The 19,062-nt window shown below is 39.9% G+C and overlaps 1 protein-coding gene across 3 annotated transcripts in view; it reads left to right on the top strand.

The window, feature by feature from the left end:
* The window catches only part of SFMBT2 (Scm like with four mbt domains 2), a 315,888-nt gene that overhangs the window by 140,654 nt on the left and 156,172 nt on the right, over positions 1–19,062 (top strand). For all 3 annotated transcript variants that reach the window (XM_082254953.1, XM_082254954.1, XM_082254952.1), the window contains exons 3-4: positions 10,346–10,440; positions 11,683–11,923. In XM_082254953.1, coding sequence (XP_082111079.1) covers positions 10,346–10,440; positions 11,683–11,923 — 336 coding nt within the window. The remainder of the gene's footprint in view (positions 1–10,345; positions 10,441–11,682; positions 11,924–19,062) is intronic.

Below are 19,062 nucleotides of genomic sequence, written 5' to 3'. Positions count from 1 at the left end.
TCCTGGTGGCAGTGGATTATTATATCCATGACCTGGAAGGCTGGGAATGCACCCCCTAGACCAGTGATAGCAAACCTTAGCACCCCAGATGTTTTGGAACTACATTTCCCATTATGCTTATGCACTCTGTAGTGTAGTTGAGCATCATGGGAAATGTAGTTCCAAAACATCTGGGGTGCCAGGGTTCGCCATCACTTCCCTAGACCCTCATCTGGCCTTAGTCTTTTGATTAGATTGTCTTGCAGTGATCTGGCCCTACTCAAATCTTTTTCTCTTGGGCCACCACCCGTGATTGTTTTCTCCATTACTAGCGGAAGCACAGCTAAACACATTTTTCTTATAGCTTGGCATAGTCAGAAAGGTTGGAAAATTAGTCAGGTTTTTATAGCTGTCATTGTACCTGCTGGCGAGAGTAACTCTCGGAGTCAGAACTTGGATTTCCCAGTAATTTGGGAAGGTTTCAGCTTATTTTACCTGTGTACAAATGCTCTGTTCTGCCATTTAATGGCAGTGAAACACGTAGCATCCCATTCTGAAGTCATCATGGTGCTTGTTCGAAATGTACAAAATTATGTTTTTGAATCAGCACAGCATTACATTTTATATGCTCAAAGACGATTAATACAGCGCTTGTGCTCAAAGTTGGTCATACCAAATGCTACATACTACCCGATATTGCTGTTAGTGTCGACCAGTTATATTGCAGTTATCATTTAGGTCAGGGGTCTTCAAACTATGGCCCTTCAGTTGTTCAGGAACTACAATTCCCATCATGTCTAGTCATGTCTGTGAATGTCAGAGTTTTACAATGCCTCATAGGATGTGTAGTTCCGCAACAGCTGGAGGGCCGTAGTTTAAGGATCCCTGTTTTAGGTAGTTTGTATGATATAGTTTGGCTTGAATAGTCCTGTAAACATATTCTTCTGTAGGATACATGTAAGTGTAAAAAAAAACTCTTAATTGTTCAAAAATGTATTTGGCCATACTTGAAAGTTAGGCTTGGTTCACACATGCTGCGGCCGTGGCTTACATCAGGAGGTCTTGTGAGTCCCTGCTCTCCATTTCAAGTGCAAATCACGTCCAAAAAGTGGCTGAATTTGGACCTGAAATGGACCAGAAGACATACAGGATCCATTGAGAGCTGGTCACACTCTCCTGTCACTGCGAATTGGAATGCGGGGAAAGTGTCAATCCAGACTTAAGCTTGCATGAGATTATTATTGTAGTATATTTTTATTTACTACCCTGGGTAGCTAAACTCCAACATAAAAATGCATATTAATACTAAAGAAAACGCCTTCAAAACATATAAGACTGAGGGGTCAGTGGCAGCATTCAAGCATTACAAAGAGCGTAATAAGATATGTAAAGATGAAATCAAGGCGGCTAAAATAGAACACGAGAGACATATAGTGTAAGAGAGTAAAAAGAACCCCAAGAAATTATTTAAGTATATAAACAGTAAGAAAGCGAGGCCAGAACACATTGGCCCCATAAAATACGACAAGGGAAATATGGCCACAGAGGACAGAGAAAAGGCGGAAAGTTTAAATAATTTCTTCTCTTCAGTCTTCACAAAAGAATCGGGGGGCTACACTAACCCAGCTTGTAAGGTTAAACTAAAGATTTACCTTTTCTATGTAGTGCAAGGGCCTGCCAGATTGCATACAAATTGAAAGTGTTTAGGTTTGACCTCATATTATATGATTTTGGTAAGTCTGAAGGAAAAAGTCTTCTGAAAATCTTATAGTGTGTATGGCCCTTAACAGAAGATAGACTTATAACTAAACTAGAGAAACTTAACATAAGTAAATCACCGGGACCGGATGGCTTGCACCCTAGGGTTCCTAAAGAGCACAGCCAGGTGATTGCCAGACCATTATTCCTGATCTTTAAGGATAGTCTACAGACGGGTATGGTGCCTGCTGATTGGAAAAAAGCCAACGTGGTACCAATATTTAAAAAAGGGCCGAGATATATCCCGGGTAACTATAGGCCGGTCAGCCTAACATCTGTAGTCTGCAAGATTTTGGAGGGGATGTTAAGGGACCATATACAAGACTTTAGTAATGAAAACGGTATTATTAGTAGTAATCAGCATGGATTCATGAAAAATCGTTCTTGCCAAACCAATCTATTAACCTTCTACGATGAAGTGAGCTGCCACCTAGATAAAGGTAAGCCTGTGGATGTGGTGTATCTGGACTTTGCAAAGGCCTTTGACACCGTTCCCCACAAACGCTTACTGTACAAACTAAGGAAGGTAGGTATGGACCATAAGGTGAGTACCTGGTTAGAGAACTGGCTCCAGGGGAGAGTCCAGAGGGTGGTGATAAATGGGGAGTACTCGGATTGGGCGGGTTTGGAAAGTGGGGTCCCCCAAGGTTCTTTCCTAGGACCAATCTTGTTTAATTTATTCATAAATGATCTAGAGGAGGGGATGTCTAGCACAATCTCAATATTTGTGGATGATACTAAACTAAGCATGCCAATACCTTCTATGCAGGATGTGGAAATCTTACAAGCGGACCTGAACAAAATAATGGGGTGAGCAACTACATGGCAGATGAGGTTTAATGTTGAAAAATGTAAAGTAATGCACTTGGGCGTCAGAAACACGAAAGCAAGCTACTCACTAGGGGGGAAACCTCTGGGTGAGTCTAGGATGGAAAATGACCTGGGGGCCCTAGTGGACAACAGGCTTGGCAGTGGCATGCAATGCCAAGCCGCTGAAAGCAAAGCCAACAGAATACTGGCATGTATAAAAAAGGGGATTCACTCCAGAAATAAAGAGATTATTCTCCCACTCTACAAGACTCTGGTCCGACCACATCTGGAGTCTGCTGTCCAGTTCTGGGCACCGGTCCTCAGGAAGGATGTGCTGGAACTGGAGAGAGTCCAGAGAAGGGCAACAAAAATAATTAGGGGAATGGAGGGCATCGGCTACGAGGAAAGACTACAAGCATTGAACTTATTCTCTCTGGAGAAAAGACGCTTGAGGGGGGACATGATATCAATGTACAAATACTGTACTGGTGAGGACCCTAGCATAAGGAACAAAATTTTTAGAGAAAGGGAAGACAATAAGACACGTGGCCACTCACTAAAACTAGAGGAAAAACGGTTTAACCTTAAAATACGTAAGGGGTTCTTCAGAGCGGTAAGGATGTGGAATTCGCTTCCACAAGCAGTCGTATCAGCAGGGAGCATCGATAGTTTCAAAAAACTATTAGATGGGCACCTTAAAGACCACAACATACAGGGGTATACAATGTACTAACACACACACACATCATAGGTTGGACTGATGTCTTTTTTCAACCTCACAGACTATGTAAGTATATTTTATCATTTCTATTATGAACTCAAACCTTTTTTCCAAGAGTGACAGTTTGCATAACACTGTTCTTAAAAATGATAATTTCCTGCCACTTTTTAGGTCACCAATCCAGAACAAAAGTCAGAGTAGAACCTTGATCTGCACACTTCCCAGAAAGTGGCTCAAAGTAATAAAATAGAGAGTGAACATCACAGCCAGGAAACTTAAATTTTCAGGAGAGGTCAGCTATGGCAGCTTCCATGTTTCTCTCATTACCGGTTGACTTTACAGTAACCGAATTGCAATACAGTCTTGAACTATTTTTATGATATTTTTAAAAATGTGTCTTTTATTCTCTAGAATACCATGTGTATAATTAGTCGTGCTTGACTTTGTGATATGAATTATAGATTATCGATTCTCTCAATGTAAAAGCTTAAAAATATCCCTGCCTGAAAAAAGTCCAGTTTGCGAATAATTAGAAGAAGCAATAGGAATATAAATGCCACCATACTTAATGATTACAATCTAATTTGTCAGGTTAAACTATTACCTAGTGAAGCATGGGAGTGCAGATTATTCTGTATTGTACATTCTGAAATGTATTCCTAGGGGATCAGCTGAATGGCCTGCTAAAGATAATGAAAGCCGGCAGCTTCCAACTTAAGATAGATTCGAACTGCTTACACAGCAGATCCATGCTGAGCTTACTGACATGCCTTGCAAACTTTCATCAACTTGAGGAAATATTTTTAGATAGAGTGCTGATTTAATTGACACAATTAAATAACAGCACATTTTTCATTCTGTGCCAAGTTTTGTAGTCTTATGTCTTTGTCTTTTGCAGTCCTCTGACTTGTAGAGTAGTGCTTTGATCTTGTTATAAATACGGTAGCTTCTACTGACGTAGTTTTACTCATTTCATAATTTAAAATGTGTCAACAATTAAACATGGTTGTCAATCTTCAGATTAATGTTGCAGTGGGATATGCATTAAATTATGGGAACAACCTTGTTGAATAATTCTCTGTGGCACAGAACACAGTTAAGCCTCCCTAATTTCATTAGCTCCTATGCAAATTTGGACAAGGGTCAATATTTAAAGTGGTATTAAACCCAAAAGCAAACTTTTTTTTTTTTTTTTTTATCCAAACAAAGAATGCTTATTCTTATGCAGTACATAACAATACACAATTGTCTTAAATTGTCACAAATAGTTTTTCGCATACACAGATACAAGTGAAGCCATCATCTTTCAATACACATCTTCATAATCAACCTGCACAGATTTTAAGACTTGTATTACATGTTACATATTGGAACCTGCAGTTATACTTAGGCATTGAGGCCAAGTAGCCTATTCATGGTTAGATCCACCTGGACAAGCCCCGGGGTATCCAACCATGATGCCCAAAGTTTTTTGAATTTGGATGCATTACCCCTATACTGGTATATGACTTTCTCCATTATCATCACACTGCCCACTGTGTTGATCCATTATTTTAATGTTGGAGGATTTTCCGCTTTCCAGTGTACCATAATCAACCTTCTTGCCTAAAACAAGGCTCTATGAACAGCCTCCTTCTTATACACATCTCAGTCATACTCTCCCAGCACCCCCAGCAGGCACTCCACCAGAGTTGGCCCTAGACCAGGCATGTCCAACCTGCGCATGTCCAACCTGCGGCCCGGAACCACAGGCAATGCGTCCCACTGCCCCCTAACAATTTTTTTTTTGCTAGGGAGGAAGGAAGTCAGGTTGGGGGCACGGCCACAGCGGCTTCCAACTAATGGTAGGCAGAGGCTGCCTCGGAGGGGAGGGAGGGGGAGGCGAGCATGTGCAGTGTTTCTGACTCCTACCACCATGACCACTTCAAATCACTGAAGTGGTCATGGTGGTTAGAGTGTTCCTTTAACCACTTGCCGACCGCCGCACGACTATCTACGTCGGCGGTCAGCCCCTCACAGGCAAACTAACGTAGGGCTACGTTGCTTGCTTGTGAGGGTCTAGGGAGCGAGCGCGCGCCCCCCGGGGCGCGCTCCCGCTCCCGCGTGGTCACGGACCCCCCCGCGCGTGTGACCAGCGGACCCGATGTCCGCCGGTCACTCGGCGATCGGCGGGGGAGAGGGAGAATGTCAGGCAGCTTGTGTAAACAAACTGCCTGTCATTCTCTTCGCTGCAAAGACACTGATAAAACGGATCTGGTATGTAGATCCGTTGATCAGTGTCTTTACAGCTAGAGCCACAGCCAATCACAGTAGAAACCACGCCCCTAGGGACACACACAGCCCCTCCCTTCCAAATAAAGTTAACCCCTTCACTACCAGTGTATTTTTACAGTAACAGTGCATATATATAGCACTGATTACTGTAGAAATGTCACTGGTAACCCCAAAAGTGTCAAAAATGTCAGTCAAGGGTCCGATCTGTCCGCCGCAATGTCGCAGTACCGCAAAAAAAATCGCAGATCGCCGCCATTACGCGTTAAAAAAAAAAACAACAAAAATGACAAAAATCTTTCCCTTTGTTAGTAAACGCGATAACTTTTGCGCAAACCAATCAAAATACGCTTTTTGCGATTTTTTTTACCAAACATAGGTAGCATAAAATAAATTGGCCGAAAATTTTTAAAAATTTTGATTTTTACATTTTTTTTTGGGGGAATTTCATATAAAAAAATGTGAAAAATATTGCTATTTTTGCAAAATTGACGCTCTTTTTTTGTTTATAGCGCGTGATCAAAAAATCGCACAGGTGATCAAATACCACCAAAAGAAAGCTCTGTTTGTGGGAAAAAAAGGACGTCAAATTCGTTTAGGTACAGCGTCGCACGACCGCGCAATTGTGCGTTAAATTCACGCAGTGCCGAATCGCAAAATACCCCCTGGTCGGAATGGGGGTAAAATCTTCCGGGGCTTAAGTGGTTAATATCTCTCAAAAGAAGTAAACCTCTGTATACTGATTCCATTTCAATTAATCATCCTCTAGTTGTGTTAAATTAGTGTGGGGGGCGCGGCGGCACGGGAATGGTGCTGCGGCATTTTATTACTTATATACCTTAACTATAGTATATATTTTATATGCGGCCCAAGAAATTTCTCTACACTCAATGTGGCCCCGAGAAGCCAAAAGGTTGGACACCCATGCCCTAGAGTCACTTGGAACACTGCCTTAATTGTCTGTACCACTCCCGCCCAATAGGGATGTAGCTTTGGGCATCTCCACACTAAGTGAATTAGGTCTCCATGATCCCTCCGACATCTCGTGCAAACAGGGTCATCTTTAAACCCCATCAAATGTAGTCTATGGGGAGTGTAATATACCCTCATTATTATGTATAGTTGGGTCAATCTTTGAGTAACATTTAATGAGCAAGTAACTACTGTCTGGAAAGCCTCCTCCCATTGCTTGGCATCCATTAGACCTATATTCCTCTCCCATTTTTCCATCACTCTCAGAGGGTGCTGCTTTAGATAGAATTGTAAAAGCATTGCATAACTTTGTGATATGAAACCCTTGGACACTCTTACTGCCCGAAGACTGGGTCAGGGACATAATCCATTCGGAAGATTTACTTTGAGCTTTGGCCGCATGCTGCAGCTGCATCCCCAAGAATTGCATAGATGATGGCCTGCAGGTCTGTAAATTTCAGGAGTATCCCACAAAAGAAAACATTATATATAGCAGATTACCAATTCTTAGATATGATGGCTGGCAATGATGTTGGGCGAGAAGGCCTTGCTTAAAGTCTCCGCTCCAATTCATCCCAAAGGTGTTCTATTGGGTTGAGGTCAGGACTCTCTGCAGACCAGTCAAGTTCCTCCATCCCAAACTCGTTAATCCATATCTATATGGACCTGGCTTTGTGCACTGGTTGAAATCATTTGGTGGAGGGGGGATTATGGTGTGAGGTTGTTTTTTAGAGGTTGGGCTTGGCCCCTTAGTTCCAGTGAAGGGAACTCTTAAGGTGTCAGCAAATCAAGACATTTTGGACAATTTCATGCTCCCAACATTGTGGGAACAGTTTGTGGATGGCCCCTTCCTGTTCCAACATGACTGCGCACCAGAGCACAAAGCAAGGTCCATAAAGACATGGAGCGAGTTTGGGGTGGAGGAACTTGACTGGCCTCCACAGAGTCCTGACCTCAACACCTTTGGGATGAATATACATATATACACACTCATGTATCTATATATACACACACATGCATATCTATATCTATCCACTCTATCTAGTTGTATGCTGCTAGTTTCCTCTACATTAGGAGAAAAAAAAGTATTAGCGGTCAGTCTAGTGTCTGGATGCTTAGATTCTAATACTTAATACTCATTATTTCACATTGTTCCCAGATATAGTTTGTGTAAATATGTTTTCAGTGCTTGTCAGTGTCTACAAATGGCAAACTGCCAAGAGATTATAATTAGAGTGGAATAACATACACTACAAATGGGTATAGATTTTTACAGTATAAACCACTGCCTTAAGACCATTAACATTGTTATGCAAATATTTGCATAATTGTACTATTAATGACAGAGCCTGCATGAGTTATGAGAAGAAATGTTCTGCGGTTATCACTTCATCATTAAACATAGATAAAGTAATAGAAGTGTTGTTGAAATCTCATTTATGGTGCATAATTGAAACATAATGGAGTTATACAAGAACTTGAATTAGTCTTTGTAAAAACAATTATCTCTCAGTTGCTTCTTCTTGACTCCAGTAACATACAGCCTTACTACCACAAATTCTATTATGTTATTATCACATGGAAAAATGGACGGAATGATTGCATTTTAAATGAAACACGTTTGCAGTTCTGAATTCAATAATTATTAGACGCTTTCATTCTTGTTAGTACTGGCCAACTGTTAATGAATTTCATTTCAGGACCAATGATATGGCATATTGTTGAAATAATAATAATAATTAAAATAATAATATTTATTGTTATTATTATTATTATTATTATTACTTCCAAAGTCTAGATTGATGTTACAGAGTTAGTTGGGACGCTTTACACAATAAATTGTGTAAATATTCACTTGTATTATCCAGTCATATGCTGATGAAAAAAGTAAATGGGAAATGGCTTTTCAATTGATTGGGTAATTGAAGTAAATACACAATTTAGTGTGTGAAGATTCCCCACACCTTTAGTAAATCAGCCGCAATGTTTTTCACCTTCTGCATTACTCCCTTGTACCCCCAAATATCATTAACTTTTTTACATTTGTGTCTACCATTTTGCCCCCAATAAATTATATATTCTACTGTAAAAAAACAAATTTTCTTTACAATTTACCTCCTTTATATACGGATAGGCTGCAATCTTATCTACCTGATAGCAGTGCCAGATATACAGATAGAAGAAGAATCTGAAAGCATATATATATATATATATACACAATGTATATAAAATATGTAAAAGCATATATACACTATATTGTCAAAAGTATTGGGACACCTGCCTTTACACGCACAAGAAGTTTAATAGCATTCCAGTCTTAGTCCTTAGGGTTTAATATTGAGTTGGCCCTCCCATTGCAGCTATAACAGCTTAACTCTTCTGGGAAGGCTGTCCACAAGGTTTAGGAGTGTGTCTATGGGAATGAAGCCCTGACTTGCAGTCTCCACTACAATTCATCCCAAAGGTGTTCTATCGGGTAGAGGTCAGAACTCTGAGCAGGCCAGTCAAGTTTCTCCACCCCAAACTCTCTCATCCATGTCTTTAAGGACCTTGCTTTGTGCACTGATGCGCAGTCATATTGGAACAGGAAGGGGTCATCCCCAAACTGTTCCCACAAAGTTTGCGGCACAAAAATGTCTTGGTATGCTGACACATTCCCTTCACTAGAGCTAATGGGCCAAGCCCAACCACTGAAAAACAACCCCACACCATAATTTCCCCTCCACCAAATTATTTAGACCAGTGCACAAAGCAAGGTATATAAAGACATGGATGAGCAGGTTGGGCCAGTCAATCACTGCTGTCCCTCTACCCTCTTTAGTACCCCCTACTACTGCCAGAAAGCAGAGGGGCAGCAAGGCTGAGAAGAAATAGAATACCTTGCTTAAGGCTGCCCTCCTCTACACAGAACTGCAGCTCCCTGTAGGCAATGTCAGGCAGTCATGGCAGCAGAGAACATAGACAGAAGTGGCCTCGTCACCCAGGGGTTGAGACCAGACATGCAGGACATGAGCACCGGGTGCCAGTGATAGTAAGGTAATGACTAGAGTCTTGTAATGGTAGTATTTGCTCATCTTTACGAAACTGCCTTCCATGCGCTGTTATCCACATATGTTGATGTGTGTGGTACACCTCTTTTGTATAAGCCACTTCAGTGATTATTTATTATATTTGTCTTTGCCTACCTAGTTTTAACAACTTTGTGATCACAGTACAACTTTTTATAGTCATCACGCACAATGACGCCTGGCATAACATTGATAATTAACATTGCATGAAAGGACTGCTAATGTTCACCTGTGTGTGTTCCTTCTTCTCAGACTCCATTGTCAGTAGAGTTATAGTAAATTTAACTAACCTATTGACACTACTAAATATAGTATGGGCATTAAGGCTTTAAAAAACTCATAAAAAATTACTTTAAAGTATTTGTGCTTTTTACATGGGCTAAACATGGCTAAAGAATGAGTTCATTTTGATGACAGCCACACTAATTACACATACTCCCCTTCCATTTCCTGCTACTCCTTACAGCTGCTGTTAACCTCTGGTTTTGGAGCTTACACAGGGCTAAGGACTCTCCACCACCCCCACGTGACAATGGCCACTCATCAAGCACCAATACTTTGACATGGGAGGAAGATGCATGTGTCACATACTCTCCTATACCCATAAGTACTTGGTATATCTCATCACTCGGAGTCATGGAACAATAAGTGTTTGCTTCTGGTGGAGATATTAACAAACTAAGCTGTTGCTTGACCCTGCAACACTCTGGTTGTACAAATGTATAATGTAGGATATACGTATTAATGTTTTTTTTTTTTTTTGCAGATGATGGCTCTAGTGTTGAAGATACAGATTTTAACTGGGATGAGTATCTAGAGGAAACAGCATCAAGTGCTGCTCCACACACTTCTTTCAGACATGTATGTATTCTGTTTTATTTTTTTGGTCTTTAAGCACTGAGCTATATGCTACATTAGTAAAAGGTCAGCTAATACCCAGAAATTCATATAAATCAAGAGCCAGCACAGGATCGCTCCTTCTTATGAAATGTTATTTTGCACTGAAGCAGTTACAACATCTTGGAAATTCTAATGCGTTTTGGCCTAAGCCTTCCTCATAGCATACCAGTACCAATATGCTATGAGGAAGGCTTGGGCCAAAACGTGGTAGCATTCCAAGATGTTGTAACTGCTTCAGTGCAAAATACAATTTCACAAGAAGGAGCGATTGTGTGCCGGCTTTTGATTTCTATGGATTCATGTTGGACGGGATAGCCAGAGCACTGACACACAGCCCATCATCCTTTTATTGTGGTAGAGCTTGGGTGAGTTCTTATACTCTAATGACCAGAAGGTCCTCACTGGACCTTCAGCCCATGTGACTTCAACATAAGCCAAAATGGTCACCCTTCTACTTCCTGCCTCCACTGCACAAGAGTAGGCTATACTGAGCAATCCCACACCCTCTAGTGGCTGAAGTAGAAACTGCAGCCCGATACTCCTCAGACACACACAGAGCAGGCCAGACCAAACAGCATACTGCCCCCCCCCCCCCCCCCGTGGCCACCAGAAAAATGACCTGACAGTCAGATACTTCATGTATATATAAATCGTTGATTCAACCAGCTGAATGCATCAAAGCAACCCAACACCAACAGTTTTATCCGAATGAAACAGCCAAAACTGTTGGTGGTTGGATGGTCTTCGATTGATCCCAATAATAATTTTTGTAATTGTAAGCTGATAAAATTGGGTGGGCATGGCACAATATTGTCTAGTGTATAGCCAATATGAGATCTCACTTTATTGTAGACAAAGAGCACATATCCTGGTCTAAGACCCACCCCATTGGACAGTAAAAGTGCAGGTGTAATCACTGTGCTTACCTACAACAGACAACACTCTTCAGACAACACTGTGCGAGTCAAAAGAGCTCTGATTGACTCCCAGTGCTGTCTCCCATTGCTACCTTACAGAACATTGCAAAAAAGATACATATTCAGGTACTTGTACTAATTGTATTTAAAGAATGTGTGATTATTTTCCATTAAATTATATGATTGTTTTATTACATTTACTCTGGTTCAATAATCATATGGTCATACCATTTTCTGCCAGGTAAGTAGTTGGTGTAACTGTTGTTTCTTCTTTATGTTTCATTAGGTGGAAATTAGTCTTCAGAGCAGCTTCCTACCAGGAATGAAACTGGAAGTTGCCAATAAGAATATTCCAGATACTTACTGGGTTGCAACTATCATTACAACATGTGGACAGTTACTTCTGCTGAGATATTGTGGCTATGAAGAAGATCGCAGGGCAGACTTCTGGTGTGATGTTATGACCGCTGATCTACACCCTGTTGGTTGGTGTACACAAAATAACAAAGTCTTGATGCCTCCGGATGGTAAGACCAACCACTGATATTCATTTTCTGTACTATGTTATGTCTGTGCTCCTTACACAATCATTTTAAACATGATTTTTTTTTTTCAAACATGGTAATCTCTTAAAAATGGAATCTGACTCTTTTACATATATACCCTGATAGCAGACTGTTCTATCTATGGCATAGTTGGGGGTGATTTTGCTAGCTGATGACACTTCCAAAATGCTGACAGAATGTTACTGGATTGGACTGCAACCTTATTCATTTCTATATCACAAGAATGGTTTAGATGACTAATACCACTCGGTGTTTTTAAATTCCCCTGTTTTATAGTACTGTTATGACCTGTGAAAGCTAAGAAATGTATGTTTTTGCAGTCTGAGATGTAGAGCTAAAATCAAAAGCAGATCTTGTTAGCCATATATTTATATATGGTTATCCTATTATTTACTCTTCCAAAATACTTTGGTGTACAGAAATATTGAAGCAAATTTTATAGAAATAAGAATCTTAAAAAGATTTTTTCTATAATATAGGGTTCAGTAACTATAAATTAAAGCTTACTTAAGGGCTGAACAAGCCTCTGCAATGCATTGTGGCTGTTTTAGGTAGTGCTTTGAGACTGTACCTAAGGAAAAAGTGGTTTTCCTATTGCTTGTACCTTTTGTGCTTAGTGAATTTTGCTATGCAAAAATCCTCTCCGTTCAGGAACATGAGCATACTGTATATCATATTCGGGTGTTGAAAAGAGCAGCACTTGGAGTTGTTTTAATTTTCATCAATCTGACTGGTGTAATCCCCCTGTACACATCAGTATCTTATTTATAATCTATTGGTGTTTTTGTATTTATAGGACAATAATAAAGCTGCCTGAGTGTTAGAAATGTACTTCCTTTTTTTTTCAGTGGTAGACATATCAATAAAGTGTTAGGGTACAAATTGCAAACACAATACAATGTCCATATAATACTATGCTAAATAAATGATTTAATTGTAAGTAGTGACTGCTAAGTGGAAAGTCAAATTATTCATTTTTTTCAAATCATAGAAACTCATTGGAGCTTATTTTTACAACATATTAAAGTAATAGAGACTGTTCATGTAGCAGAATATATGTTGACTGTGAAAAGTTCATAGCTTAGTATATATTGAGGGTGAGTTCATTTAAATTCCCAATTATGTACAGGGAAAATAATAAACAGTAATTTTGCTTAAACACAATTAAATAATTGAATTAAACATACCTTCTCCTTATATACTAATCTAAGTGAACGGTCTCTACTACTTTAGTAGATCAACCCAAATCAACCTAATTCATCAAGCTTCCTACCAGCAGGATTTGCAGTAGAGATTTTATATGTATTTTGAGTCACTTCTTCGCCTGCAGTCCTAGATCGTTTTTACAACAGTTTTGTAAACCGTTGCAACAGATTTATCATGTTGCTTGTGCCAGTTTTCTACCGAAAACACATGAGCCATTAGGGAATAGATTGAAACATATTTTAAAATGGCACTGTGCTACATCTGAGCAGGGGTACATATATAAATATTCTACAATATTATAGTAAGTCTATCTGCATGCTTTTGTCTTATATTGCTTTGCCACATTATTAAATCTCCTCCATTGATCTGCATCTCTTTCAAAGTAAAATAGGTAATTTGGTTTTTATTTTATTACTAAAAGAAATAAGTTTTTCTTTTTATCAAAACAAACACAAAGAAAGAAATATTTTGTTCCTTATGTCTGGTTACCTATAGGGTTGATTGTGGTCCCGTTTTACCACTGCCACTGGTGTACAATGACATATCAAACTGTTTACTTTTTTTTCAACTTTATTGAAAAGTCACAAGATAACATTTTATTCATTTGTACACCGCAACGTGTTGTTATACTGTGTAGTGCATTGTAACATACTGTCTGCATAAAAAAAAACAGCATGTCCTACTTTTTTCAGTGCACACCACTGCAGCACCATGGCATAAACTGAACCAAGAGACTCAGGGCAAGTTGTCCTGTCTATGCGTTGGACAAAGTTTCCCGGTGCAGCCCAATATATATTGTGTGAATTGGCCCTAGAAGGACTAACTGGCACTCTTTCCTACCTTGCTGCCAATTCTAATAATTGTCAATTAAGAGATGATACTATGACCAGGACAATGATGCACCTGTTAACCCTTTCTGTGCCAGGAAAGGATTTGTGAGCCGAATAAAACAAGAAGTTGACAATTACTGCTCACGGAAGATAGATAAATAGATAGATAGATAGATAGATAGATAGATAGATAGATAGATAGATAGATAGATAGATAGATAGACAGACAGATGATAGATAGATAGATAGATAGATAGATAGATAGATAGATAGATAGATAGATAGATAGATAGATAGATAGATGGATAGATGGATAGAGGGATAGAGGAATAGATAGAGATAGATAGATAGATAGATAGATAGATAGATAGATAGATAGATAGATAGATAGATAGATAGATAGATAGTAATAGCCACCTTTTCTATATTGATTATGTTTATGTTTCTTTAAGCCATTAGTGACGATTGTGGATGACTAATAAAGATGGTAGAGATACTTGTTTTGGCAGCAAGATTCTCCCAGTCTCGAAACCAATGCAATGACTGTTTGAAGCTCTGCTTATTTAATAAGAAACAAAATCTTGACTTCATTTTGCTTTGTCCTATTTAACATCGAGAAGATTTAATATACAGAATTTGTCTTTTCCTGCCTGAAATCTTAGCAAACCGGGTGCAGGAATGCCAGGCAAGAGCCAAAACCTCCCACTGATTACTGTGCTAGAAGATAGTTATTGCTTTGCTGCCTGAGGGAAGAGCAGTTCATAGAGAACGTGGAAGCCACCCTGTCGTGTTCTTGAAAAGTGATTTCATGTGCAGCGTTGAGCCTCAGAGGGTTGACTTCGCTAAAGATAGATTGAAGAAAGGGAAAGCAGCTGAAGCTGTTGATTGTTGGCTAAAGGCAATGATCTGCCATGCTAGCTCCATAATTTCAAATGAGGATGATTTGGTTGTTGTACGACACAAAATATATTTTTTGGAATATGAACATTTTAAACAGTTTGTCCTTCCAGTGCTGTAAACAGCTGCTGCGTCTACTTATAATACTAAAGGCAATTATGTATTTTACTAATGAAATCTGTATTTACATTTGAAAATGTGGTAATTATGATTACAAATATATGATCATTTATGTTTACAAAATAAATACGAATCTACTGTACATGCACTATTTTTTGTGAATTTGAATGTAGTTCAGGAAACATCAGTATTCAAATACAATAATTAACCCCAGGCCTATTTTTATATTTAAAGTGTCAACGATAAGAGCCAATCAAATTCTAACTTGAATATACCCGTAAATGAGTGGAAGATTTGGATTAGTTTCTAAAGGGGACACTGACAGTTTTTACTTCATACAGTGTTATGCATCATGTAATAGAGAACTTCTCATTTTTTACCTGAAAAGAGAAGGTTTTTAAAGAGAATGTAGTACTTCAACAGAACTGAAATAAATGCAATTTTTTTTGAAGAACTGACTTTCAACAGTTCATGATCAATGCTAAAAGGCATGTGCAGATAGTTATATGCTTTTGAACTAAACAACCGTTTATTTAGCATATATAACATATAATAACATCGGCATCAATAGCAAAATTGTTATAGTATAGGGTATTTCAAATATAACCAAGACCAAGTGCTTAGAAATGCATAGCTGCTGCAATGTAGTTTAAAGTTGTTTCCTAGAAAATGTCAACAATACCTTCCAGATAATAAGGCTTCTCAGAATAATTTTATTAAGCAGCATATGGATCTGCATGTACATTTTATCAATTCTTTAGATCTCTTAAGGTCTGTAAACATTTTCTTAGAAATTCAGCAGCTCTTTATAATTCCACTGTCTGTCGGGAACTAAAAAGCATAATTTAAATACATTGATTTTAAGTAATATTGAATTTAAAGTAGGCAGTAGAGTACTTAGCTAGCTGTTATGGTTGAAAATGACCCCTGCTTATCTTACAATAAAATCAAATCAAGGTTGCTAACAATTTGAATATGGTGTTATTTTAATTCCTTTGTTCTGAAAATAACAATTTTATCTGGCATTACTTACTAAACTGATATCAACTACTGTACATTTAAGTGGATATGATTCTCCCCCTATTATTATGTGAAATTCACATTTTTGTCTTTATATTGTTTTGTGAGTCATATTTGTATTTACTCTTTATTGTTTTAACAACTTTACACAAAGAGCTGCTAGAAAATGAAAGCCACAATTTATTCCCTTAAATGCTCCCTTTTAATGCTTGCTTTCATACAGAAGCACATAGGTTGTGCATTCATCTGCTAGTCATATAGAAGAAACTGTGTAACTGGCAGCGAGTAACAAAGATTTTATGTTGACATGAAAATAAGGTTGTGGTCAATGTCAGATGAAGTGATTATAGGAAGGCCAATTTTTGGCCATTGCTACGTACTAAGCTGTATTTCTCTTGGTAGAAGAGATGATTGTCTTTGTTATAAAAGAATCGAGTTACAACCCTTGGGCAATGTGATATATACCTTAACAACAACATGTTTCTGAATTCTGAAAGACCATTATTAGATTTGTGGTTTTCACCAAGTCTTCATACAGTATTAGAATGTGATCCCAGCACAAGTGACCTTGCTGTGCTTCACTTCAGGTACAATTAATTTTGACTTCAAAAGGCTTGACATTGTTTCTTGGTGTAAAGCCAGTCATGGAGTGCGGTGGTTTAGTGAATGAAAACATTAGATTTGAAAACATTCAGAGATCTGAAGTGGAGGAGTAGAATTAAGGTTATGGCTCAGCATTTGATATGACCTTGTGTAAATCTTAGCCGTGAATCATGTTTCGCAGTCTTGTTATATTGCACCTGTGGCTGGTAAGCCAGTATATAATGTGATATTCTTAAAAAGCAAGTTGTCTAGTCATAATGGCTTGTTTATACTGTGGTGTGCCATATGTTAAAAATAATTCATTTTTTTCATGTGTGAAAAATATCTCAATATAGTTAAAATTACTTTTCTTTTTCGTTCATTGACAGACATAGCTCTTTATCTTCTTGACCTTGAGGTTATACTTCCCCCTACTGGATAAGGACACTAGGCAGGAAAAAGCTTGACTATGCCTATGTGGCAGTCCCAGGGGGTATACTCCCACTCTCAGCTATAGGCACTCAGTTTTGTTACAAGCAGTGCCAGAAGAAAGCCAGCTCCACAGAGGGGTGGGTGCTGTGTCCGTCAATGAACATCAGAGAGTCCTGCCTAGTCAGGAGTAAGGACCTAGTTCCTTTCTGGAATCTCTGGTCCTGGCAATTTTTTTCTTTTTAAATTGAACTTTTTCCTATCTTTGTAATTTTGTTCTTGTGAGAATCTACAATCAACTGCTTGGACTGGGATGTGGACTGGATAATATAGATCCAGAGGGATGGTGCCACGTGGGGCAGCCATGTTTGTGTAGCCTCTGTGGCTATTTTCATGTGGTTTTCTCATTGAAAATAGCAGCGGCTATGTTTTTGAAGCTATATGGTGATTTTAGTGGTTGGAGCCCCTCTCCATACCCTAGTGCTGACTCCTGCATCTTTCTCTTCCACGATCACCACATGGTGTGCAGTTAGTTTTGAGCTGAAAGTACCTTATCGGTGGTGATGAGTCTCTCTGCTATAGCAGCAGTAGTGCTCTGTGCTGGGCCCTGTGGTGTCCCCAGCATGATAGGGGTGTCCCTAGCAATGTTCTACTCTTTCTTTATGTGGGTCCCCCTCTTCACCAGGTGAGTCCCTGGAGCACATTTCCCCACCTGATCCCCTTGCAGAGGCTGTCGGGCCCCAACGATCCCTGACTGTACTGACGGCAGTCCTGGATTCCTTAATGTCCAAGGTGGATTTCGTCCTGGGAAAATGGGCTAGCAAAAAGCGTCCCCTGACTTCACCTTCTTCATCTGTCTTATCAGATCCTGAATCTAATTCCGCCGCTGTGAGTGCGAGTTACCCTTCTGGGTCTGCGTCCACGCACCCTGCGTGCTCAGATAGTGAGGATGATTCCCCTGCTCCTCTAGCCACGCATGAAAAGGAACTGGTGGATGTGTTGATTGTGTCAGTGTGTAAAACTTTATAGATGGAGGAAGCAGCTGATCATGCGTCAGAGGCGTTGGTCCCTTTTGACACCCACAAGCCCTCCAAAGCGGTGAGGGTGTTCCCCTTTCCTGCTTACTTTGATAATAGCGTCGCAAAACAGTGGGGTTGTCCAAAACGCACTTTTGCGGTCCCTAAGCCTTTTGCGATGCGGTATTCTTATTAGGATTCCCTACTTAAAAAATGGACGGTCCAACCTGTAGTGGAATCGCTGGTTTCCAGGTTAAATAAAGCCACCTTAATTCCGGTTGAGGAGTCCCCGGTGTTTAAAGATCCGGCTGATAGGAGGTCGGAGGCTCTGGCCCGCCATATGTTCACTGTGGCTTGTTCGGCACTTAGACTGGTATTTACTATTGCCCTGGTGTCACAAACTCTGACCAAATGGGCTAAAATTTTACGCCAGGACCTGGAGGGGGAACAGCTTCCCCCTGCCTTTGCGGAGCTGGCAGATCAGTTAGTCCAGGGGCTACAGTTTGTCTGTGATGTCTCTTTGGATGCAGCACCTTTGATTTCTAGACTGTCTGTCTCAACAGTGGTCCTTTGGTGTAATAGCTGGCTAAAATGCTGGTCTTTGGATCAGACTTCTAAGAAGACCTTTATCTGATCTCCCATTTGTGGGGGATCGCCTATTTGGAGCTTCCTTGGATGATATCTTTAAGGGCCTCACGGAGAGGAAGAGTACTCTCCTTCTGCAGGCTTCCAAGGGCAAGGAGCTCCACCGTAGATTGGGGGCTATTCTTCTCGGCTCATAAGAGGCTTTTTCATCCCTCAAGATCTCAAGAAAAGGGATCTAAGCTTTTCAGGGACTCCACCGGAGGTTCAGCTGACTTGACAATGTGCGGACGCGCAAAACATGTTGTCTTGGTGATGGGACCTCTCTGCCTTTGGCTTGCCCCCCAGGATCTGAAGCCTGCCTCCTGGGTGCAGTGACAGACGTCATCACCGACCGCCCCTGCTCGTTCAGCTGTAA

The sequence above is a fragment of the Pelophylax lessonae genome (genome assembly GCF_965119305.1).
Source record: "Pelophylax lessonae genome assembly, chromosome: 4".
Taxonomy (NCBI): domain Eukaryota; kingdom Metazoa; phylum Chordata; class Amphibia; order Anura; family Ranidae; genus Pelophylax; species Pelophylax lessonae.
Note: the sequence above shows the minus strand (reverse complement) of the source record. Positions and strands in the feature narration are given on the sequence as shown.